Raw genomic sequence first — 27,530 nt, 5'->3', positions numbered from 1 at the left:
GCAGCGGTGATAGATGGCGTCAATAAATTCAAACATTATTTGGTAGGCAACCGGTTCAAAATTCGCTCAGATCACCAATCACTTCGCTTCTTGTTACTGTGTAGACTGACGTCGCAGAGGCTAGTGAGATGGGTACTCGCACTCAGCGTACTTTCTTTCGAGTTCGAGTATGTCCCGTCGAAAGAAAACTTAAGTGACTATATGTCGAGATATCCGCCCAACACCGGAAAGAAATTCGACGAGAACAAGAAGTTAGTATTAAACGAGTCCCTAATGACCATACTAACAGCGTTACCAGGGAAACTCAGGGAACTGGTAGCAATATTACCCGAGATGCAATCGTCGGATCCAGTGTATGGGGAAATAAAGAAGAAAATTATGAATGACGACCATACAGGAAAGGTAGCAAGCAGTAATCACCAGTACCTTCTTTCAAATGGACGGTTATGCAAGCGTGACCGTGATGGTTTGCGCATTTGCATACCGGAAGTACTTGTGCAACCACTGCTCCAGTATTATCATGACGAGCGTGGACACGTCTCTGCTAGCAAATTAGTGCCAATGCTATCCGAGTACTTCGTTTGGCCTAGAATGAGAAATGTTATCAGGAAATTCACAGCGTCTTGTGGACTGTGTCAGAAAGCAAACCCCCCACACACATACCAAGCGGGACCACTGAACCCCGTGGTAGTAAACAGACATAGCTACATGGTTTGTGTCGATTGGCTAGGGCAACTGCCTGTAGGGATAGGCAATGTAAGCTACATTTTGGTGTGTGTTGATGCATTCTCTAAATTGATAGGTTTGTTTCCATGTAGAAGAGCGACGACGAGTACCGCTCTCAAAAAGTTGAAGGAATTTCTCAAACTGTGCCCGTCAGTAGAGGTTGTTCTGACAGACAATGGGTCACAGTTCTCCAGTGCCAAATGGAGGAAAGAACTAAACGAGCTAGGAATAAAACCCATCTACAGTACACCGTATTATCCGCAAGGAAATATGGCGGAAGTAGGGGTACGTTCGACAGTGAGAATGTTGAGAAAATTGTGCCATGACAAGCAGAGAGAATGGCCAAAACATATAGAAAAAATTGAAAAGTGTCTGAATTCGGTGGTACATCTGTCGACAAACCTAAGCCCGTATGAGGTGCACTTTGGACAGTCTATGTCAAAAGAAGTGGCTAGACTCTTTGAAATCCCGGAAGTGGAAAAGCACAAGAGCATACAATATTACTCGGAGATAGCGGCCAAGAACTTGAACAAGAATGCACAAGAGAGGAAGAAAAGCTTCGATAAACGACACCACACTGTGCAATTCGAAGTTGGAGAATTAGTACTGGTCAGAAACTTTCCAAAATCTGACGCATTTAAGGGAATTACTAAGAAGATATTACTGTTATATTCTGGGCCCTACCGTATCCTGTCTAAAACAGAGAAAAATGTGTATAACTTGGGTGACCCTGACACCAAGGAACACATAATGAAGCGTAACGGCTTTCACCTCAAGCGGTTCATTGAACGCGAAAACAACCCTCAGCAGGGTGCTAACCTTCCTGCTTGAAGAAGATAAGAGAAAAAGAAGAAAACAGCGTTGAGGTAGAAAACCTGTTTTCGTCGCTGTACCTCACTGCAAGCACCAGAGGTAACAATACATACCTGAATTTTTTTTTGTACAGTTAAATAGTATAGCTAGTTTCTAGGTTAGGAGTGTAATGTTTTTGTTTTCATTTATGCATACATGTTTTCATTTCTGGACCCTCATTAGCTTCGAATATTTATTCTTATTGTCAATTAGTTTTGCGTATCATGTTAGTGTTTGTTTATTTGTTTTGATATTGTATTTTGACTATGATGTAACTATTTCCAACACAAATGTAGGAATATACAAGGATTATCGGAATAACCTTGTATAACCCTTTAGAGGGGGATAAATGTAACGTACATACATTAGCTTATGTAAATGTATTAAAATCGTGATATGCATATAATTAATTTTTTTTTAAATTTACATATTCACATACACTTTCCGTATATTAATTTGCATTTAAGATAGAATAAGTAAAGGATTAGTTGTGGAAGTAATTGTGTATAGTTTATTTCATTTTTGTGTTTATTATTATTATTATTATTATTATTATTATTATTATTATTATTATTATTATTATTATTATTATTATTATTATTATTATTATGTGTGTTATATAAATGTAAGGGTAAGGATTAAATCAAGATAGAAGTTGAATTAAACACCTCGATTGAGAATAATATGTGCAGAAAGCAATGCTTTGGAAATCTTAGGAAGCTAGACGGTACATCGCATGAACCCAGCACACACAGAAAAAAAAAGCAAAGTTGGGAGATTCTTTGTCTCAAAGAAGAGAACACCCACGAGTTAAGTGTAGGTGGTCCAGGGTTGCTAACTAGAATTTTCAGAAAGAAGAGAATATGGATGAATCTTCAGTGTGCATAAACCTGCGATAGATACATATGTGAAAATTACCATGGTCAGAGACGATGTGTACCTGTAGACTCCAAGTCGGGAGTAGCCATTGTTTAAGTTTGCTTGCTGGAGTTCGTAAGTACATGCGAAACTTCGACTGCAAAGAGGTGTGACAATTTCAGAAGTTGGCCAGAAGTAACACTTTTAGAGCAGCTAGCGTCCTTTCCAACGGAAATTCGGCCAGCTAGAATCCAACCTCGAATTTCGCAGCTCCCCTCACCTCACCGGAGAAAAACCGAGGAACGGAGCATTCCATGTAGAATCCTTCACCCCTGTAGATAATTTTACTTCCACAAGTAATTCTTTTAATATTGTAAAGATTTTCTTGATATTTCGTTAGTGTAGAATATAGCTTAGGTTAGTCGCTGTATTGTGTTATTTTTGTGTCGTATCAAAAAAGGCTTATTTCAGTACAGGACGGCAAGTCCGGCGGTACTTCATGGAAGGAATGCATGATAGATGTAAGAGCATAAACATCCGGTATCTTGGCAGGCGACGTCCTGAGGGGAAAACTTGCACCAACAAGGGAGAAAATGTAAAATTTCTATGTTTTTAAGATATGACAGCATGTCACACTTACAAATAAGCTGTCTTATTGTATATAGGTGTTAATTCTCGTGTGTGCTATGTTGACAAACACTTTAATTCAACAAAAACAATGAAGATATGACAACTTCACATAGCAACCCCTCACACAGGTGAGTGGTCGCGGAGAAATCCCGCTAGGTGTCAGGACCGTCAGGTCTGATGAGAGCAGTGTGTCCTCTCAGCCGAAAATTAAGCAATTTTTGTGAGAAAAACATAAAATACCTGGTTAATAAGAACATGATTAGTGAAGTGCTATGCATCATTCTAAAGCTAGACATTTCAGCTATACTGTAGATACATCAGTTTGCGAGTATCTATTAACAATTTTAAATGATGTACATTAGAAACAGTGAAAGTGTAAATTCAGGTCAGAGGGGACAATGACCTCTGTAGGCAACCCCTTCTCTTCCCCACTTCACCCCGTCATAAGACTCGCAAAAGCTATGAGGCGAGCCCAGCCTTTTGTGTGGAAGGTGGTTTTGACAAAACCTAGGAGGCAGGGGGAAGAAGGGCAATTCGTGTCTGGTGATCGGAAGAGAGGTATCACTCTCGCGCTCGCATAGAGAAACTCGGTTTTGACGGATAGAGAAATTGGTGTCTCTGTTATACTAAGAGACAGTGTTAGCGACAAACATTTAAGCTCGTGGGATGAACTATGTACACAAACATTTGGTAAATACTTATACTATTAATCATACATATAGTCAATATTTATCTTAGTGCAGATATTCTTCGTAAAATGTGTATATATATTATATCTCGTTATTAATCCTGCGCGACGAATTTCGCAACTGTGTGCGTTTAGTACAGGACAGTGGTGTACGAACATTTAATAAAGTATGCGCAGGAGATAATATAACCTGTTAAACGAACCTGATAGTGTCATCTTCCCTTTTCTATTGGGGGTGATGAAGTTAGATAGTCGAGCAATAGCCACCTAACAGGCTGGATCGCGTTAGGATAGGCGAAGCAACCTGTGCTGAGATCCTGATCCACTGCAGGCACAAGATCCAGAGATATGTTAATTATTCTCTGAATAACCGACCGGAGACAAACCAGGAGGAGAGCAGAGTATTGTCATGTTTAATGTGGAAGAAAACATGATCTCCGTGGGACCTACGTTCTGCTAAAAAGGGAAGAGAGCAGAGCCATCGGAAGCTGCAAGAAGAGGACCAGGAGGACATCCAGGAGAAGAGGAGAACCATTGAAGATGCGCTAAATCGTGCACGAACATTTAATCTAAACCAATAAGGCCTTACTTTTTAAATTAAACATTTCGGCGAAAGTTCAAAATTTAATCATTTTTTTTTATTATTATTTTATCACAGTGTATAGTGTTGATGCGTGTGTTGTTACATCTCATTAAAAGTCTATCTCCTGAATCTCGTGTGCACTTCATTCTCCACAGAAAGTCTGACAAGGTATGTGCTCAGTGTAATATTCTCATGTATTTCTTTCAGCTGCTTCGGAGTTGTCAATGTCTGGTAAAATACGGTCTCTCACAACCAAGTGTTGTTGTGTGAGTGAGAAGTAGTATTGTCTCTAACCACCTGGGGAAACACGTAGACCAGTAATTTAGAGTCTCTCTTTTGGATTTGAAATGCTATACTAAATTACTTTCATTTTGTTCATTAAATTACTTTATCTTTTCATATTACATATTTTGCTCTACCGACATTTTAAACTTAAAAGCTCTACCGACTTAGCTAGTTATTTACATATTCATCAGAACATTAGCATTTCAAGATTAGTATATGCAAATTTATTTAAATTTTGATTTAATTTGTATAATAATTAACTTAATTTTCACGCTACGGCCCTTCCACTTTACAGCAGGACCCATGAAAAATTGCAAATTCATTATATACCTATCATAGTTTGGGGTCTGGCTGCTCCCCTCAGTTTTTACCTTCTAGACCCGCCACTATGTGTGGCATTGTTAGGAGACGGCGAACAAAAATTGATACACTTAACAAAGCATTTAATTACAAATACAGTAAATAAATATATCGTTTGTTTGAGCAGTGAAAACTATCATTTTTTATTAGTAGGGAACCATATTTTTAAGTTTGTAAAAACCTCGTAAACTACGCATTACAATTTCCCCCTAAGCATATCATTTGCTCAGCTCTATCTAATGTATTAATTAATTTATTAATGTTTTCTCGTCTTTTGATCACATTATAGTTAAACGAAACTTAAAAGGCGTTATGTAGAGTTGTTTTAGCATTGTATTAAGAGCATGACTAACATGTGATGCTATAACTTCCATATTTAGAAACACATAAGTAAAGTTAACAACGATTTATATCGTAAAAGGAAAACCTTCACTTTTTCGCAGGGATGTCCAAGTACAATAGTGGAAATAATAGAAGAGAGAATAGGACTAAGTTAACTTGATTTCTCCTAAAGTGCTTGGACAACCCTGTGAAAAAGTCGAGGGTGGCCTTTTTCGATATAAATCGTTGTTAACTTCACTTACGTGTTTCTAAATACGGAAGTTAGCATCACACCTTAATCAAGCTTTTAAGACAACGCTAAAAACGACTCTGCATAAAGCCCAAAGAGTTTATAATAAATTTGAGTTAAATCTCATTCGCCACGCTATATACTGTTATGTTATTAGTGCCGTAACGAAAAACATGATGAAGGTCTCTTTCAGTATTAATTTCATCTTAACAGATGGCGTGGTTATCATACAGAACGAAGTTTTAGTTTTTTACACAAGATAAAGACTATTTTATCGGAAACTGGAGCGTCTACACTCATCCGTATCGTTTGGTTCAACTGAATGACATATATGAACAATACTAGTTGTTGCGGCCGAGTCTCTAGCCCGCTGTACAATACTCAGCATAGAAAAGGTTACAAAATGTTTAAATCTAAATTACTAACAAACTCTTGCGCCGTCTGATTATGCATTCAGAAACACACGCCCCGATCGACTATGTGCTACTGGTATTCATACCAACCGCTCTCCTCCTCCTCCACTTCTTGTCTAAAGCAGTCTGTGTAATGTATATACTGTTTCTATTCAGACGGGAGAAAACAGGCACCACGTTTACCGGTCAATAGCTCTAAAACCGTCTCTTTCATTAGTTTGTTCTGAAATGTCATTTTCGAGCATGAAAAAAAAATTGTCACAAAATGTTCCCATAGCTTAATAAACACCTTTATGTGCATATCAAAGACTGCCTATCACATCATGCTAGAAAAATGCTTTTCGTGAAATTTGTGGAAATCGTCAAGCATGGCACTAGGTTGGTTTTGTGTTTTCCAAAGTCTGTAATGTGGACGCAGAGCTCTAAAAACTAGTGACAATGAGTGTTATTCAATGATTCATTTCATTTTTTCCAAATAATTGCAAGCAAATGTTCCAGGAGCGTCATTTGGGCAGGACAGGAGGGTGTAACTCCCCCCTGCCTTGAGTTTGATAAACACATATTGTTTGATGAAATGTATAGTAAAACACTGGTATAAAAAGTAAAACTCTTATGTCGTCAGAGAATGCCCCTGAACAAAATTTCAAATATCGCTGCTTTTAGCAACAAACCTATAGAGTTACGATAGCACATTGCTAGAGCTTTTATATTTGGTTTCAAGAGTCTAAGGTTTGATCCCAAGTCATGTGCGTTCATAGTGGATGATGTTGAGAGAGAGATAGATTCAAATATGGAGACAGAGAGGGATGATTCACATATGTAAGTTTAGAATTGGAGAAAAAATGATCGGACTGCATCCATATTATGACGAAATTTGTGATTTTGTGAAACAAACGGAAAGTTTCCGAGCTAAGAGGATCAAATCAGGCAGTTGTCGAATTGTGCTTAATTGAAAGCTCTAATTGTTTACTTTGAGTATTTTAAAAATATTTTATTTTATAGTTTGCCCACAACCAATATGTGGTTACACAAATATTATTGCTTACATTTATATACGTATATGGCATTTTGAAATAATTCAATTGAAATTACACAGTGTTTAAATTTGCGGTTAAATCATCACAATAGTTTGAAAGATAGAAATCCTTTGCGACAGTGTTACCATCCAATTCCCTTCAATAATCTTGAATTAAGGTTGGTTTAAAGGGACAAACTTTGCCGATAGATGGCACTACAGTCTTCGTATCTTTCCCATGTATTTTTTACCTTTCACGAAAATTCACGATTTCTTACAAATTTCAACCTACAGACTTCAAATTTTTAGAAAAGGAACTTCATAACCTATTAAAGGGAACAAACCGTGCCGATTTTTTATTTAAAATTTTCTTCATTGTTGAAATGGCTTGATTGTTGAAATGGATATCCAAACCTTTAACAATGGAACTGTTTCAACAATGAATAAAATTCTAAATAAAAAATCGGCACGGTTTGTTCCCTTTAATAGGTTATGAAGTTCCTTCTCCAAAAATTTGAAGTCTCTAGGTTGAATTTTGTAAGAGAAATTGTAAATTTTCTTGAAAGATAAAAAATACATGGGAAAGATACGAAGACTGTAGTGACATCTATTTGCAAAACTTGTCCCTTTACACTAACCTTAAGGGAAATTTTTAAGGGATGACATCCGATTTTCTTTCATAACTTCCCTTCCAAAGACTCCACTAACTCATGCTGCATACCGTGGAAAGAATATTATATCACCATTTCAATACACTGTCTTACTTCTGTAGAATTACTAGAAGATGAGCAAGAAATACTTTCATAACATAAACCATAAGGTTAAAAATGGTAGCTCTGAAATCAGAGTTGGCAAAAACCATGACTTTTATTGAAAGAACCAAAAGACCCTTTTTTTTGTTTAAACCAGTTTTTTTGTTTAAATAATTTATTCTATGTATTTATATCATATATGGACAGAAATAAGTTTGTTTTGCCTTGGTGTTATTATGCAACAACGGGATTGTGGTGGAAGGGGTCACATAAGCTTAAAGCGGAAGCCAAACCACTTCTCGGCTTACATCCGAGAGAAATTGTTTTCCATTTGAACTCGAAATCGGGATTAATTGGCCACAAATGCGATACATCTGCCGACTCACTCACGAAGGACTCCTGATAAAAATACATTGTGCTGATCTTTCCATACTTGTTAATATAATTGTCAAGAGTCATTTTAGAAGGACAAAAAGATAAAGTTGCACAAGTCAGACCATTATACATAATTATATATGGACAATTTCAAAATACTGCACAGTACAGAAGAACTAATTTAGTCCAAGTTAGTTCACTACGACTTTTATTATTCCAAGTTAAAGAAATACAACGACTTAATTTGCGTATTAGAAGTGAATAAAGATACGAATTATTTGAGTTCACTTTGGATCTAACCCATTTATACATAAATAGATACCAAAGATACTTCTGATTTCAATAAATGCCTCTCGTGGGATTTGTATGACCTCCCCTCAAGAAAGTATGGCATTTCGATTAGGGATGGCCACAAAGTTTCGGTTCCGGCGGAACCCGTTCTGGGAGATCCGGTTTTCAGAACCGGTTCTGGAACCTGGATCCGATAACCCGGTTCCAAAACCGGATCTTAGGAACCGGTTCCAGATCTGGATCCGAAAACCCGGTTCCAGAACCGGATCTTAGGAACTGGTTCCAGATCTGGATCTGAAAACCCAGTTTCAGAACCGGATCTTAGAAACCGGTTCCAGACCTGGTTCCGAAAGCCCCCAAAGACCCGTAAAAAAGGTACAAAGTTCACCTTCAAAACACTGCAAAGAGGACCATGCACTTGTGCCCTCCCCGCCCAGACCCGCTTGTGCCCCCAGAAAAAAATGTTGGTCCACCAGTGGGTCTTTAGCCAAATGAGTTGGCCAGTTTGCCTGTTTAGCCAATGAGTTTGCCAGTTACCCAGTTTATTTAGCCAAATGAGACAAGCGGCCGCCGCCTGGGCGCCTGCCTGTCGCTTCCACCGTTTCAACTGGCACACTGTTCACAGCCTGCCAGCAGCTCGGTAGTGATGGTCACAAGGTTTCGGTTCCAGTGGAACCGATTCCGGTACCGGTTCCAGACCTGTATCCGAAGAACCGGTTCCAGACCTGATGAAAAGAACCAGTTCCAGACCTGGATCCGAAAAACCGGTTCCGGAACCGGATCCGTTCAGACCCGAAAACCGGTTCCACCAGGAACAGGTTTTGGCCATCCCTAATTTCGATATATTTTATCAATAGTAAGCATTATTAAAATGAAACAATATTTAGAATTTTTCTTTGTTTGCAATTGCATAACAATAATAATAAACTATTAGTAAATCACAAAAGAAACATTCATAAACTTAGCTATAAACAAAACAAAAGTTGCTTTTGCAGTATAATCCCTTTGAGTAATGGATGGAGAATTTAGATCTGAATATAATACGAATAATATACGGGAGAGAAACTTGATAACCCACAAATGTGTGTTCATCAAGATTTTATGAACAATTACACTTTTACGAATATTTTTCGTTTTTTGGTTTAAACCAGTTTTTTTTTTTTTTTTTTTTTTTTTTAACAGCTGGCTTAAACCAGCCAACCCTGTCTGAAACCGTTGAAAATAGGACACATGGTCTTAGGAACCTTTTGCTTAGAATGCCCTCCAATATCACTTCCCAAAGGGACACGATTTCTCCCTGAGACATTCTGTTTAGGTCTGGGCAATGATCAATGAATTACTTCTACTTTTTTAATACGCAATACATTTTTATTATTATAACATTCTCCATATACAGAACATCTTGTTAAGAGTACAATGCCCAACATAAGCATAATATGGAGTTGGTCGGAGATCAGACCAGCTACGTACATAAAAAGCAGAAGTGGCCTGTAAATAAATCTACCATGGATCAAGCGGATAATAATAAAGTGAAATTTATCTGAAGACTTTCAAGAATATGTTGTGATAGACTGCATAACTAAAAGGGCACTTCAATGTATTGCGTTGTTGTAAAATTACCGCAAGAGTTTTCGGCATATTTATATTAACATGTGAATGAAAACATGCTGTTTGCATGCTTTGATGTGTTAAATGTAAAAATTTTTGTATTTTTTGCAATTTCTAACATATACGGCATATCTATATGTTAGTGATTAGATATTTTCATTCCAAAACTATATTTTCTCCACATATGAATTATAAGTCTTAAAGGAGTTCAAATAATACAAAAAACACTAATGAAGTGTAGAGTAAATGCAGTGTGAACGAAGACTTAGTGTAACCTTGGTTCCAAAAATGCTGTTAGAGGTATATGCTTGGAAAATAAGGAAGGTAACGGATGTCATTCTGCTGTTGATAACGAATTGAAGGCGAGTGCCGAAGCAAATAAGTGGATGACGACATTAGGGATTATGAAAGAGCTGAACGTTAGTCATTTCACTGTAGAACAACATTGGGAAACTAGAAATAACTGGAATGGATGTTACATAAATTGACCAAAAGCTTTTTAAAAAATCAACTTTATGCTACTTCAGCACAGAAATGGTCCATTTCTCGACTATAATGATGCGTAAGAGGAGGAATAAATATTGTACGAAATGCGCCCACTCTATCAGTGTTTGGTTTACCTTTTTGCTCCTGAAATACTTCCAAATCCGACGTGGATTTACGGGAGTTTATGGAATCTGTGAGGTATTCCATAGCTGCAATGACCCATTACAGCTTAAGCAGGACCAAGAAGAATTCAGCACAAAAACAGGATATACTAAAAACTACATCATCTTTGTCCGACATAGCTCAGTTGGTCAATAGGACAAACATCTCACATGATAACAATGTGGATAAATTACGCCGTAGAAGTTATATGTTTTGCGATAAAAAAAATTGTCTATACCATTATCTCACCAGATTTCCCCCCACATAGGTACGTCTTCAGCAAATAAAACAATGCTCAAAATGCCTTCGTAGACTTTATCTCTCCAGAACAGAAAATATTTATACTACTGGAATGAAAAAATATTACTTCTAGTTTACTAAACTATATTCATGAAGTATTTTGTTTTTGTTTGTTTTCGGTAAATTATCTTTCTATTCATGCAAGGTATGGCATATTAAACTGCCATATAAATCTGGATACTGTTCGTGGATTACAACAATTACTCATTTTCTCTGAGTAATGATTTCCTAATTTTTAATTAGACTAATAGAAGGGAAAATATAAGTTATTTAAACTATCTACGTATACATAAACGAAAAGGTGAAGTTACTCTAAGCTACGGTTTGTTAATGAAAATGATTTTACTTGAAATAATTGGTTGTTGTAATGGGTAGTAGTGGCTTCAGTGGTTTATGCATTGTGAAATGCACCAGAGTCTAGAGGATATGTGATTACCTAAATTTTGTGAATGAAATTTAATTTACCTGAAGAACTATAATGAATCTAAATATTTTATTAGATCGGCCGGTTTCGCTTTTGAAACTTTCTCAAATATGGTGGTGTTATCATTTGACCATTATACTCCCTTAGTTGCTGACAAAACAGAAGGTCTATAAGAACAAAAAGTGAAATGAAATAACTAAGAGAAGGTAATTATAACAAATAAATAATATAAATAAATGATATGAAAACAAAAACACCTTGATTGAGATTATTTATTTATTTATTTATTTATTGTCAACACAACAGGCTATAGCCCAATTACAGTGTTGTAAATTACGCAATTACATGTTCGTAACTCTTGATAACATAACTTGAGTTCACAACTCTTGATAACTCATGATAATGGCATTCCGAAATTTCTTAGGCGACATATCACATATATCAAATTCATTGTTATTTGTACACATTCTATTATACAAAGCTGTTGTCCTCCAGATTGGTGATTTCATCATTATATTAGTTCTTGATTTTCTGCAGTAATAAAGACCAGTGTTTCTACGTACTTTTAATGTGGGGACATGAAAATTCAATAAAGAAACTAAATCAGGACAATCCAAAATATTTTGCGTTACTTTTTGAATGAATAATAAGTCCATCATATGTCGCCTTTGTTCTAGTGTAGGAAGATTAAAGTTAGCAACTATGGTTTTACAGCTGTCAAATGTAGGATAAATGTGAGTTTCTTTATATGTTAGAAATTTAAAAAATTTTGTTTGTATTCTTTCTAATTGCTTGCGATGTTTTATGTGAGTCGGATTCCAAATAGTAGAGGCATACTCTAACTTTGAGCGAACATATGCATTGTACAACTTCTGTAATGTTGAACAGTTCTTAAATTCTTTTCCCGTTCTAATTATGAATCCTAATAGCTTGAATGCTTCGCTTGTTATATTTACAATATGATTGTCAAACGTTAACTTAGAATCAAACGTAACACCCAGATCTTTAACTGATTCATGCCTATTTACTATATATTTATTAATTTCATAATTAAAGTGACGAGGTGATTTGCTCCTAGTGAATGATAATACTTTGCACTTGCTTTCATTGACCCCAAGTTGATTCGAAGAGCACCAGTTACCAATATGATCTAGACCTTGCTGCAGCTTTATGTTGTCGTCCGCAGAATTGATTTTAGCATATATTTTTAGATCATCGGCATATAGTAATTTTTCATGGTCAGGAATACAGTCAGGTAAATCATTAATAAACAAGAGAAATAATAATGGTCCTAAATTTGAACCCTGAGGGACCCCTGAGGATGCAATATATTCTTTAGATTTGTATGCATTAAAAAGAACGGATTGTTTACGATTAGATAGGTATGATGAGAAGAATTTAATCAGGGACGGAGAAAAGTGGAAAAGCTTTAATTTTTCTAGTAATATGTTATGATTAACTTTATCAAAAGCTTTTTCAAAGTCAATATAAATCACATCTACTTGGCTGCCTACATCTAATGAATTCGCTATAAAATCTGTAATAATTGCAAGATTTGTTATTGTGGATCTTTGTGAAATAAAGCCATGTTGTTTAATTGAAATAACCGGTTTGACGTGATTAAGGATTCGTCGATACAAGATATGCTCAAATACTTTGGCAAAAGCAGGTAATATTGCTATGGGTCGAAAGTTGGTAATATCTTGACTATTGTTGGACTTCGGAATTGGACAAATTAAAGCTGTTTTCCATTTGTCTGGAAAAGTGCTTGTTCTTAGTGATAAATTGAATGCAATTAATAGGGGATATTTAAATATATCAGCGCAACCCTTCACAATGTAGGAGGGAAGTCCGTCAGAACCAACTGCCGTTTTGGACTTAAGGTTCTTAATAGCCATTTCTATTTCATTCAAATCTATCTGGCAAATATTTAGTGCTCCTATGCTACCATATATGTTATCTCCCAGATCTATGTTGGGATCAATTATCGTTTCTGAAGAGGAAACATAGACTGATCTAAAATACTTCGCAAAAGTATTGGCTATTTCCTCGTTACTACACAGATTATGACCCTGAAACTTTAATGATTTGGACGGTAGATGTCTTTTCCTATTTTTAATAAAATTCCACAATTCACTTGAATTCTTAGTAATAATATTTTCAGTATTATGTAAGAATGTTTCATAGGCTAATTTGATGTCATTTTTAACTTCTTTTCTCAAACGAGCAAATTCCATGTAATAGGAGGTACTGTTGCTGGTTTTTAGTTGAAATTTCCTACGATAACTTGCCTTAGCCTTCAATTTATTAATTATGTCTTTAGTGAACCAGCACGGAAATTTCGAGGCAGAGTTTTTCCTGCGAGGGGCGCAAGTATCGAATATTTCATAGATAATATCATATAGCCTACTCACTAAGTCATTAACATTATTGTATTCCCTTAGGCATTCCCAATCGACACACATTAAACTAGTATACAATTTCATAAAATTCGCTTTTCTAAAATTGTAGCCAAAAATGTTAGAATTATGACCTACTTTTGAACGACTTTCATGATGCACATTTATTACTATAGCGGGATGATGTTGATCTTCTGGCACTAATGGGAGAAATTCCCTGATAATTTCAACAGATTCTAGTGTAGATAAAACTAGATCTAGAGTTCGATTATTATTGTTTTGTATGTGGTTAAAAGATTTCATATCATAAAAAACCATGAAATTATGTAAATTTTGACATTTTATGGTACTATTTTCCAGATTAAATTCATTGTTTTCTATTTCTCTTATATTAAAATCACCAACCAGGAGAACAGAACAGCCTTGGGGACACTTACTTTCAATACGTTCAAAAAAAATATTATACACATCTATACTTGAATTTGGTTGAAAATAAACTACACATATAAAAATTGTTTTACCCCCAGTCGTGATTTTGACAATAACACAATCAAATTCATCATCATAGCTGTCTATTATACTGAGATTGTATTTCTGCAAAGCTGCCACAAGAACTCCCCCCCCCTAGATTTGCCTAGTTTATCAACATTGCGATCCTGACGCGCCACAGTATATCTATTATCAAATAGTTCCGCATCATAATGCTTTTCATTTATCCATGTCTCTGTTATTGTAATAATGTCATAATCATGCGACAGAACATTGCAGAAAAAAATGTTGGCTTTACCACGCAAACTATTTGCATTTTGATAATAGACTCGTAAAGCAGTCCTTGTTCTAGTGTCACCACTGTTTTCACATACCACTTGATTGTACACTTCACTGTTTTGAGAGAAAGAAGACTTACCCACAGCCAATTCATTTTCTTCACTTTCCTTCCTCTGTCAATCCCTATATCTGGCTGGTTGGCTCAAGGTCGCGCGGGTTGGTTTCTTCTGTTGTCTCTTCTCAGCGGGTGGCGGTTCCTTCCACATAGACAAGCCTTTGGGGGAAGCACTTTGATTGTCCACACTCAATGTTGTAACCTCTCTTGTCGCATTTTGGTTCAACTCATGTTCTGTTATTTCATCACTGCGTGTTTGAAGCTCTTCTAGTGTGTATGATTTCCCATTTATACACAGTTTATTGAACTGAAGTCTTGCACGGTCCCCTTGCGAGCGAGCATCCTTCAAATAACGTAGGAGATGTCTTCTCGTTTGCCTGACCGATGCTGAGAAATCTTCTGTAATAATTACAGGAGTTCCTTTTGCTCGATAGGCATTTTTAAGAACCTCACTTTTTTTCTTGTACGACGAGAATTTCACAATGATAGGACTGTTGGGTCCACGTCCAAGACGATGAGCCCTTTCCACTGCTAAGCTATCCAAATCAACTTTTAATTGTTTGGTCACAAATTCCTTTACACGTTCTTCTGATTCTTCCCATGACTCAGTTCGGTTACATGTACCAATATTCCGAAATATAAGATTGTTTCGGCGCGATTGGTTCTCAAGTTTGTCCAAAAGTTCACAATTAAAAGCCAATTGTGATTTCAGTTTCTCGTTTTCCTTTTTCACTGCACTTAATTCTGTCATTACCACTTCAAGTTGCGAACTTAGGTCACTAGTCGTTTTGAAAATACTACCGATTTTTTGATCCATTTCCTCAAGTTTTTTGTACAGATCATCTATTGATTTGGGTCCAGGATTCATCTCAATCCCACCTATAACTAACACCCACCCCACCTATTACTGAATTCAACGAATTTTATATATTCTCTACTTTCAAAATTTGAATGGCGTTTTGATATTTGAATTTCAAAACAAGTAAATTTCCGTATCCTGAAAGTAAAGAGGATTGAAAGAGCTTAAGGTGCCAGATGAAAGAAACATGCATTTTTTTGCAGAAGAAGGCGGGAAGATAATAAAAATATGTTCCGATTTAAAAAAAGAATAAATTATATACTTTTTTGTTTGATTCATGGGTCCAATTGTGCCTGCGGACCACCATTTGGCCATTGCTGCTCTAAGTGATAAGATATATGATAGAATTAACGAGAGAATTTCCATAACAAATTAACTTATAAAGAAGACGGGATCCCTTCATGCATTTCCTTCTAGACAAATTATGCTTGGCTCCAGGTGAAACTGAATATTTCGTTTTGTGATAATTGAGCATAGTGAATCATTTGAGGAACTACAGTTGCAGTGCGAGGTAGCAAAATCACAAACAGTGGCGACGCATACATAACAAGTCTAGACGATCAAAACCTTTCATGAATTTTAGTTGTTTGGTTGGATTGCAGTTTAGCGTCTCTATTCAGCACTGAAGCTATATAAGACGTGGAGCTATTCCTCTCGGTGGAAATCAAACCCGGATCTCCCACGCCGAAAACACGTAGTACATGTTTCTATTTTTCACATATACGCTTATTGCAATTCCTTAAAATGTGTACCTTCTGTCAAACGTACCCAATAGGTATAAGTAAGAGAGAGATTTAGATTATATTAGATTAGATATTAGTATTCCTTTTCAGAAGCGGAGGTACATGTCCGTTTTCAGCAGCGAAGGTTAGTGTCCGTTTTCAGCAGCGGATGTTAGTGTCCGCTTACAGCAGCGGAGGTAAGTTTCCCTTTTCAGAGCGGAGGTAAGTGTCCCTTTTCAGCAGAGGAGGTTAGTGTCTCTTTTCAGCAGCGACACCAATTATAACACTACCTCCCACTACTTTTTATTCAAACCTTGTATATGCATTGATGTTGAAGGTGAACATGTACTATAAATTCCTATGAAGCTAGTTTTTCCGTTTCAAGAACAGTAGCGTACGCAGAAATTTATTTCGGGGGGTCCAAACTCAATACGAGGGTATTTTATTTTAAAATTCCTAAAATTGCCCCTAAAACTAGGCTAAATTTACACAAAAGTCGAAGTTTCGGGGGGGCAATTTTAGGAATTATGTTCCTGCATACGTTGCTGCAAGAAGTAAGAATAGTAATACAGAAAAGGAAATATGCTGTGAGCAGAACCAAAATTTCATCGACTGAAAAATATGGGTTATTTAGTTTGGGGAGGGGAATACAATGAACTTGGGAAATATTTTTAAAAGTTTTCTTGTCTATGGATCTAGCGGAATATCTGAATATTATTCTGGCAACTCTTTTTTAATATATTACTCTCATTTCAATAGTTAACGATCATTGAAATAATTTTTATTTTATTAGCATATTAGCTGAAATCATGCAAGTCAATAAATTAAGCAGATGAGACATACGATTAAAATAAAGGGAAAATAATTTCATTTACATCCTTAAAAATTGTATTTTTTTAAAAAAAAAAAAAGAGAAAGTATATCACTACGAACTGTTTTCTTTTTAATACCATCATAACCGCCCTCTATCAGCGTTAGGTATGAAAATACATTAGTTTGGTTTGTTAGATTTACCTAGATTACTTTCTTCTCTTATAGCTTTTTAAATCTCACTTTTTTAAAAGTGTTACTTATTGTGATTTGTATATTTCGTTATAAATATCATCCTGTCATGATTGTTAAAACTTACATGCTTCCTGCACCATTTGTACGCCGTACATAATGCTCCATACCCAACCGACAAGGACAGGTGCAGAAATAAGCTGGAGAAATGACGCTAAGAGACCATAACAAATGGCTGGCTTCTTTTCACTGTGACCTGTTTGTGCTCCACATATTACTGCTAATACTCCACAAAATGTACCTAGAAAAACAAAAACATGTGTCATTATTGTTAGATCAACTTAAAGTCTATTATGATAAAATTGACACGAGAAATTGATGGCAGTGATAATTGACATGAAAGTAAAAATATGTATTAACCTTCTTGTATGTGTCACGCCATCAACTTCTGTTTTCACTTGAAAAACTGAGGTAACCAGTTATTCTTCATGTTTCTAAATCAGTAGTGTAACGAATAAATTTGACGAGCAGGCATTTGTATTTGTATGTATTTGTACAGGTATTTGTATGTCAATACCTATACAAGAATATTATTGAATGTCGTGTCATAAATTTGAGAAGTAATTCTGTACATCCAAATAAAGAAATATGTTCATATAAAAATATGTTCTACCCGAATAGTTTCCCAGTGAGAGTCTGTCAAAAATAGAAGTAAAGCAACTTTAGAGCTGTGTTTCTTTAGAGATATCACACCTGTGTTTTATGATGTACATTCATTACTAATACCTACAGTCTTCGCAATTATATGCTGCATCATAAATTATATCTATTTGCGAAATTCGTTGCATATCTAGGGGGCGCGGTGGCTCAGTGGTAGAGCGTTCACCTCCGGTGCTTGGGGTCCCTGGTTCGATCCCAGCTCGCGCCGTGTGGACTTTGTGGTGGACAAACACCGTGCTCGTGGGTTTTCTCGGGGTTCTCCCGTTTCCTCCCACTTTCTTCATTCCACCATTTCACTCATTTCTCATTATCACCGTCTCCTTTAGCCTAACCGGCATAACCGTGGGACGTTAAACTTAAAGATTTTCGTTGCATATCTAGTCATGTTTCTCCTATGTGGTTATGCAACCACGTATAACATTCTAAACTTCCGCATTTTAAATCCGATTGTAAATTCAAATTTCTGATAGCGAATTCCTGTTCCTTGGTGTTGTTCTCTTCCCCCTATTTTTATTTTGACCAACCTTTACTTCAGAAACTTTTGCGGAATCCGGTGCACAATCGTTGAACACATTATCTTTCTTCCCGCTTTCGGCAGCTTCTAGCTTGGAAACTATAGGGCTTAATGTCTATATATGCACACTTTTTGGTAAGTTGGTGTGCGCAGTTTCCTCCTAAATCTATGACAGGTATTCATTAACACCCTATAGGGGGCACGGTGGCTCAGTGGTAGAGCGCTTACCTCTGGTGCGTGAGTGTTCTCTGGTTCAACTCCTGTTTAAGTAAACTTATGGTGGACAATATCCTGTCCGTGTTTTTCTCGGTGTACTCCCGTCTCCTCCTACATTCTCATTCCACCAAATCATTCATCACCATTCACTTGCCTTAAATATTCGTCTCTATTAACCTAAAAGAAACAATTGTGGGACGTTAAACGGAAAGGCTTTATTTTAATTCCATTCTTGAATGGTGTAAAGACATATATCTGGAAGGAAAATATATCTCAATAAATAAGGACATATCCAACTAGAAAATACAATTTTATGGAATAGAAATTTGTTAAGTGTAAACTAAAACATAACATTGAACCTGATAATCCTTGTTTTCAAGAAGTTTAAGTATCATCTTGAAACACCTGTGAGTTTATTATAGGCTACAGCATTAACTATCAAATTAGCGTATACAAAACTGTTTTCGCTATTTGCATATTTGAAAAAAAAAGAATAGGAGGAAGTTTTCTTTACTAAATTGATTTAAATATTATGTTAAAATGAAAATAAGAGAAATGTTCACAATATGCTCTTGCGGACAATATTGGCTAACTTACTAACTTCATGAACCCGAACATTCACTCCAGCAGAAGCAAACATGGAATTATCAGTGTTTTTCTTTTTTTTTCTGGCGGTAACCAACGGGAGGAGAGATAGGGGTACTTGCTACTTTTTGGCCATAATAACACTAAATATTGTAGTTAATGAGCTTATTCTGTCAGTGGATGGGGAGAAGCTATTGAAGATAGTTATTTTTCAGCAGTGTGCTACAAATTTATGATTTATTCTTAATTAAGTATGTCTAGCATCTTCATTGTTTCGCATTTTCAGCTGTGGTTTTCAATATTGTGCTTTAGTGACTTACAATTAAGTGCCAAATGCCATGTAAATAGATGTCATTATTCTCCTTCTTATATATTTGCACAAGATATATAACTTTAGAGCTGCAGACAGCACGTTCTCAAATGAATATGCTATATTTTTTTAACCATTGAAATGAGATAAATTACTTTTATTTCTTTAAATATGCTTGATTTTATCTAATACCAGTATATTAGCGTAAATTATGATCGGGGTTCTCCCGTTTTCTCCCACTCTCTTCATTCGACCGTTTCATTCATTTCTCATCATCACCGTCTCCTTTAGCCTTACCGGCATAATCGTGGGATGTAAAACTTAAAGATTTCATTTTTTTTTAATTCGCTCTTGTATGTGTATATCGGCGTACTTCGATTTTGTTACACTTCGATATAAGTACGCCGATTTGGATAATTCTTTTTCTTTGTTTGAAAGAGTATGCTTCTTCCGGTGATCCTACGTAAATTTCATCAGAGTCTAAAACTAGACTACCATTCTAAACTCCTCAACGGGTAGCAGTGCTAATACCATAATTTTGTGTACAGTCACGTATAATTCCGTAACAAGCAACCTCTTTTTTTTTTTTTTTTTTTTTTTTTTTAAATGTTCATGCATGTTTTGGAACCTGATTCATTTTATAGGATGTTGGTATTCTACTTGTAACTTTAATTTAGATACCTACCTTAACCTGTAAGTACTCGCGCCGCTTTTTGTGACAGCAGTACTCGAGCGGAAGTCCAATAGACCCCCAAATTGATATTATTATTTTTACAATAAAAATATTTATTTTTTAAAAAATATAATTATAGTCCAGAACGTCGTAGGCTGCCCGCGCTTGGATCTGCTCGTCACTGGGGGTGTGATAAGAGGATAGCCAATCATCAACCATCTATTGCGCTCATCGAGCCACGAGTAACCAAGCGCGTGAAGCAAACGACGTTATACCTTCCGTACTATAAGACAATGTAACATAACTGTACACATGTTTTTAAAAATGTTTGCTGCAATTAGATTTTTTGAACTCGTTTCGAAATATTTTGTTATATTTTTTTCACCAGGACTTCTGGCTAGCAACACAAAATTTACCTTTTTGGGATCTGTGTACTTAAGGAGTGAGAAAGAGAAAAACATTAGAAAAAATATCAACTGATTTGAACAACACTAGATACCAAAAAATAACGATAGGCGCTAAAGAGCAGAAAATAACAAAAAAAAGCTCTAATAAGATTGATTGAGGTTCATTACTACTATGTATGAAAAAGAACTTTGATGTCTGTGCCAAGCCAAACAAATTAATATCTAATAGATCTAAAATTATTATAGTTTTAATGATATTTTTATGAGGCATTTATGTGGTATTGGTTTGATTTAGCAGTTTTCAAACATGCTATATGTAATAGTAATAAAACTTATTATTATTATTATTATTATTATTATTATTATTATTATTATTATTATTATTATTATTATTATTATTATTATTATTATTATTATTATTGTATGTTAATTGATTTGTACATGATGAGATAGTAAACAGACGTTCTATTTAATTTATAAAGACTATTTACAGCAGCCACTTACCCGAACCTGGAAGGATAAAGTTTAAAATACAAAATAAAATGGAAACAGGAACAGAGAGCTTTGGAACGGACCGACGGAAATTTCCTTGTTTTTCATCTATTTTCACTATTTCCAGTCTCTGTGGCTTTCCTTCCGCTCCGTCGAACACAACCTGCAAAACATAATAAACGAAAATTAATAATAATTTTAAAAATCCAGTTTTACAAAGGGCAAAAAGAACAACAACAATCACATTAACATAAAAATGTTTTGTGGTTTCTCTTCCTACCTAGCACCGTAGGAAAGGGAAAAGTAATTTTAAAAACACAGACTATTTTTAAAGTTCCTACTGAAAAAATCTACAATAAGTATGTTTGATCATAAACTGAAGGGCTGTAGAAAACCTATAAAAAACGTAGAGTAGCGAAAAGTAGCGAAGCCAGCTTCAAATTCTTGATGGCGGGGGTGGGGGTAGGGTAAAGGGGCAGAATTTGTTGAGGGGGAGGCAGCTATCCTTTTTTTTTTTAATACCAAAAAGGCTAATTTTACGAGTATATTACTTGTCTTGTTCAACATGACTGGGTGTCAGGAATAGCCACCGGCGTAGAGGGCGCTTGCCCCCTTTATCCTCGTCACTCGTCACTAGTAAAATAGATACAAAAATACAATACATAGTAAAATATGGCTGGCTAAACTGAAGAAAAGTGTGTGAGTACTACTATAAATGGGTTCACCCTCCCAAAAAATTTCTTATATTAGGTAATTTAGCTTAGAGTGTTTGAGTGAGAGAGTACATTTTAGTTACGTTAGGGTGGGTTAGGTTAATATAACTTTTCATTTTTGATATGCTTTGAATAAAAGTTTTAAAGAAACCAAACAATTACAATTTTTAAACTTGGAAGTGGGCCCATATTTTACACTTGATGCACCAACTTCTTGTAAAGGAAAATTATGCTACACTAGTAGTGAAGATAGATTAAATGCTGTATGACAAGAAAGAAAGTTGTAGGAAGAAGGGCAGAATATATAAAGCAGTGATAAGATCTACAATAACGAAAAGTAGTGAAGCCTGAGAGATTAACAAGAATGGATGAAGGTGTTGGAAACGAGAATGTCAGCATGGTTATGACGAACAAAGACAGGATTTTTAAAAAAGGAAAAAAAACCTACTGGTAAGATAGGTAGGAGCCATAAAACGAGTAAATCCAATGAAAAGTCGAATCCGTTTATTTTCTTTTTCGCGATCTCTGTACCATACTCTTCTCTATTGTCGCTCAAAAGGAAAAAGGAAAAAAATAGTGTTACCTCGGGATTGATTTCAGGTAGAGACCCATATGCATTGAATAAGTACTTATCAATATCTATTTTAGCCTCTTTCAATATTGCTCGCACCGAAGATCGAGTGATATATCAATACATAACAATAATAATAATCCATATTTTCAAGCAAATGTTATTTTGTAAAATTATATCTTTAAATTCTACAACATTTATTAGCGATTAATGAAAAAATGTCCAAAGGTGAGACCAATCAATAGATCTTATTGAGCTGAACAAAATGATATGGATAAGTGTGAATCCTCATGCGTAGTTTTCGAGAAAATTGAATAATTATTTGTAAACCTAAAAATTGATGCTGCCTAAGAACCATCCCTTGGAACTTGGAATTTGAAGCTGGTATTTTGTGTGTGTGTGTGTTTTAATGTAGAAAACGTTTACCTAAAAAAGACTCATACAAATGGCAAATAAGTTTAGGTATTTTCAGTTTTCACTCAAATTATTCACAAGTGTTTGAGATATTTGATTGTAATTATTAATATATTTAATATTCTCCTGTCCCTTTCCTTCGTCCAATATTGCTGAACACAATTTCAAATGGAAAAAATCAATTTCAATGTTTAGTTTGAGTTTTGTTTAATACAATGTACGTAATGTTTTTATTTTTTTAATCTGATGCCTTTGTAGTTTTAAAATAATTTTACAGTCCATTTCAGTAGCATGTACATTTATGTCCAAAATTATTGTCGCATGTCTATAAATATATTGTTGTAGGAATATACTTTTATACCGAATTCGTCCGGTATTTCTTATAATGTTAGTATGTGTATAATCGCCAAAGACATGTATGTGGCAAATTTCATATCAAAAGAACAGTAAATAAGAACAATAAAACGAAATTAAAACTTTCTTGTCCATTTGTTTTACTCATTCTAATTTTCGTATTTATAATTATTTTCCTATGCAATTTGCTACAAATATATATTTCCGGATTATACACATAGTATCAGTATTAAAAGTACCCTACAAAATCATTATCAAATTATATTCTTACAAGAACACAGTTATAGATATGAGTGTACCTTCTTGATAGTCTTTTACGCCACTCAAGGAGATCCTCCCAGTTTTTGAAACCACTTTAAAAAAAAAAAAAAAAAGAATATAAGGCGTTTTGATTTATCTTATATAAGTACCGAAGCGTGAGCATCCATTGAAATGAAAAATTAAAAGTTGGTGCCAATGCATACTAGGCCTATACAAAGCGAAGCAGTCAAATAATGTAGTAACATATGGATTGCTCTCTTTTTAAAGCGTAAAAATAAACGACTGAAAAAGATAAAAAGAAGTTGAGTTTCAAATGCAGACGGAAAAACTCATGAGTAATGTTACTTTTTTTTAAAATCCATCTGGTGACGATAGCTTACATTTCAGAAAGAAAGGAAAAAAAATGAGCGCTGTTGAGGATTTGAAGGCAGAAACAGCAAATGTTTCCTGTTAGCTGTCTCAATAAACTATTTTCAGGTCATGTTCAAAAGTGGCAAAGTGCGAAAAGTAAGGATGCCTCTCATCTATATTTATAAAATTTTTGTTTAAGAAATATCTTTTTTCGTACTTGTGTTCAGCGAATCAAATATGTTTACGAATCGGATCACTTTCTTCACCGTTTAAACTTTATTTAGCTATCCTCACCATTTGCAATTTCTTTTTATTCGGCTAAATTCGTGATTCACACTGATTTAATTAAAATTACTATTCAAACAAAATACACACTACATTTTGTTAAAATCGAATAATATTTACGAAATATATTGTAGAAATATATATTTAATATAACTAATCGTAAATATAACTAATCGTTCTTCATAGACTTCAACCTCAAGAAATAGAGATGATTGGAAAGCTTCAAAGAAAGTATAGTATGTACCGTATTGAATCAAGATCGATTTTTTAAAAACGAAAGTTATCGTGGACAAATACCTTCATATCATATTATACATCCGAAGAAGAAAATCCAATTTGGGATAAATGTTTTAACCATATCCTTAATCAATGATAATGTTTATGAACCAGTATTGTACCAAATTTCGTGAAAATCATAAATTTTTATAAGTTATCGCATAACTCCCGGAAGATATTCAAGATGTTACTCTACAATCCGTTTCTTCTGCTACGGCTCACTAGCCGGTCTTTATTTATTTATTTATTTTCATCATCCATGAGATTTGCTTACATATGAAATGGTTGAACAAATATGCTCAACAGGTTTGGGTATTTTGTCTTGCAAGATTCTGTGGCTAATATCTTCTGGATATTAGACACCATGTGAATACATCGAGAATTAACAATCGTGGGGTTGATAGTCGGTTTCAGCCTTAATCAGTCGTAATTTTCACAGTCACAAGCAAACTATTAAGTAATATCATAATACGAGCCATGTTTTTTAAAAGCCAGTACGTTTTGAAATAAAAGAAAAGCAATTATACTTCGTAATAATTTTACTGTTACATGGTAGCCCAATATTAAGGCACTTATCGTATCGTACAGCAAGATTTTGAATACCATCCTCATAGAAGTCTACCGCCTGATTTGACAACCATTGCCACACGGCCGTTTTAAGTTTAGATTTTATTATTGTCGTCGTGCCACTGCCCATGGTTTTTCAAGTGCAGGAACATGTGGTAGTCGTTTATCAGATAACGACTAATCCATAAAGTGTCTTTTCTCTTTCACGTTTTCGACAACTTTCTGTATACGTTCAGGAAAGTGCTAGGATAGGAATGACGGGAAATAGGATCATTTTGCAATCAAGGTTTCTTCTAGGCATAACTTCGGGGGAACTTCTGGTTCTCGGACCTAGGCAACTACTGTTCCGGAGCTAAGATAAATCGAATTGTGATTACATCATTCTTGTCAAAGTAAGTCTGTTTTGCACGCACTATCCAAAGAACGATCATCTGTGTCCTTCCAAATAAAAGTGTTCCAGTGCAGCTCCCTCACGTCTTAATTTTGTCTTTTACTGACAAAATTTTCTCAAAATAAAATCTGCTTGCATATTTCGGATTACTCTGCGTTAATAATGGCAACATATTTTTGTTTGAACTGTTTTGTTATTATTTGTTATGATTCCATTCTACAGGGTGTTAATAAACTATATCAACGAACTGAAAGAGGTGACTCACATCAAAATAAGAGAAACCTGTGGACCTGAGGGGGAAGAGCGGATTGTTTCAGAGCTGGGACTGTACAAAATAGTGAAAAAGTTAAATTTCAACAGGAGTTACTTCGAATTTGTTTAACCGTAGACTGGCGATCTATGTCAGTGTAAAGAAGCCACACATACACTGTCCAAAAATGAATGTTTCTTCAATGTATATGGGTGTATAAGTGATTCCTACAGGGCATAATTCCTAGGCATGTTCTCAACAAAATTCTTAGAAATGCTCTGACTTTGAAGGTGGGTCCGAAGTAGGGAAAAGGCAAGCCTTGACAACTGTGAACTCGGAATGCTCTGACGGGAAGACGGAATTAGGGGCCGCCAGCTCCATGGTTCCTCGGATTCGCAATAACGCGTGCTGCGATGCTTTGTTTCATGCTTATAGGTTTAAAAAAAAAAAAAAAAAAAAAAAAGTGAAATATATCGTGACAAAATAAATCTCAGCACGCGTTATTCTGAACACGAAGAACAGTGGAGCTGGCGATTCCTAACACTTTCGATTTCCCGCCGAAACATTGAGTCTCCACTAACAGTTTTTTTTTTTGCCCACTTTAAGCATACATGAAATCAGAGCATATTTGATAAATCTGTTATTAGTATGTCTGGGAATTTTGCTCTGGACGGAATCCTTTGAGCACACATTGCACATTGCTATTTTGGGGTGTCGTATGTCTGATTTCCTTTATGCTGATACGGACTTCCACTACACGGTTTCTTATGTTGAAAATAATGGTTGCTGAAATTTAGATTTTCCATGGTCTTGGGCGTCCTTAACTTTAGAAACTATGCTAACTATGCTCTTTTCCCATAGATCCATATGAACTTTTTTCTTATTTTAAATTGAGGAATCATCTCTCTTAGTTTACCAGTATAGTTCATTAACACCCTGTATGTGAATTTTATTAATCACTAAAAGATTTCAATTCGGACATACAATGCAGATCCAAGTACTTATCTGTCCAGAGTGCAAATTACTTGACAGTGTGATCACGTGAGGCTTGGTTGGGGTGTCTTTTCCCAACCTGTTTGACACGGAAAAGAATTGTTTGCGTCAACACAAAAGCAAAGTGCTTCTACTGGGTCAAAGTATCTGGGATAAATTATGGCTGCCTATTTTTCTCCGCTTGTTTATTCTTGCGAGGCGCAAAAAATCTGTTGTTTTCGTGTCACCGTGGGAAATAAACTTCGTTTTAAAATCGGCTGACACCAGCATCCTTTGCGTTCGTTTGTCTACTTTGCACGTTCTCGTAAATCTTACCAAATGTATAACCATGATATATTAGAACTAGGACATTAGCATTTGCAAACATCTAATTTCGTCAACTTGGTATCGTAGAGTATGGAAGTTACTTTGGACTTACACTGAAATATCAGTAGTTTTTATTTCCATTGTCACATTTCGAAGTATTACATGGAAAAAACTACATATTTCCCTGTAAATGTTCTAACAATTTATGGTGACAGCTTAACATCCTCAGTTGTCTAATGTTTTTCGCGGTATTTCACTTATTTATTAATTTTTAGATTAAAATCACATGATTAAGCTCCGAAGCTAAGGGTGACGGTGACGGTGATGATGACAATGAACAAACTGGTGAAATGAAGAAGTGGAAGGAAACATGAGAACTCTGAGAAAACTCACGCACACCGTGTTTGCGCACCATAAACCACAATTGGCTAGAGGCAGATTGAACCAGGGACTTCATACACTAAAAGTGACTTACGTATTTATTTATCTATTTAAATGAATGTATCTTTCAAGTTCTACGTCCGAACATGTTGATTTTCCAAGTACTCTTACAACTCCCCCTTTTGAAAATTTAATAGCTCTTTTTTTCGATAAAATTTATTATGACGAAATTTGATTTTTATTTTAGTTTAGCGTC

The 27,530-nt window shown here is 35.4% G+C and overlaps 1 protein-coding gene across 1 annotated transcript in view; it reads right to left on the bottom strand.

The window, feature by feature from the left end:
• Positions 1–27,530, bottom strand: part of LOC145662560 (protein stum homolog) — a 163,548-nt gene that overhangs the window by 9,440 nt on the left and 126,578 nt on the right. Inside the window, exons 2-3 of the mRNA XM_081728242.1 lie at positions 21,174–21,324; positions 17,372–17,545 (exon numbers count right to left, since the gene is read on the bottom strand). Coding sequence (XP_081584368.1) covers positions 17,372–17,545; positions 21,174–21,324 — 325 coding nt within the window. The remainder of the gene's footprint in view (positions 1–17,371; positions 17,546–21,173; positions 21,325–27,530) is intronic.

This window comes from Thermobia domestica, chromosome 10 (genome assembly GCF_964235325.1).
Source record: "Thermobia domestica chromosome 10, izTheDome1.hap1.1, whole genome shotgun sequence".
NCBI lineage: Eukaryota > Metazoa > Arthropoda > Insecta > Zygentoma > Lepismatidae > Thermobia > Thermobia domestica.
Note: the sequence above shows the minus strand (reverse complement) of the source record. Positions and strands in the feature narration are given on the sequence as shown.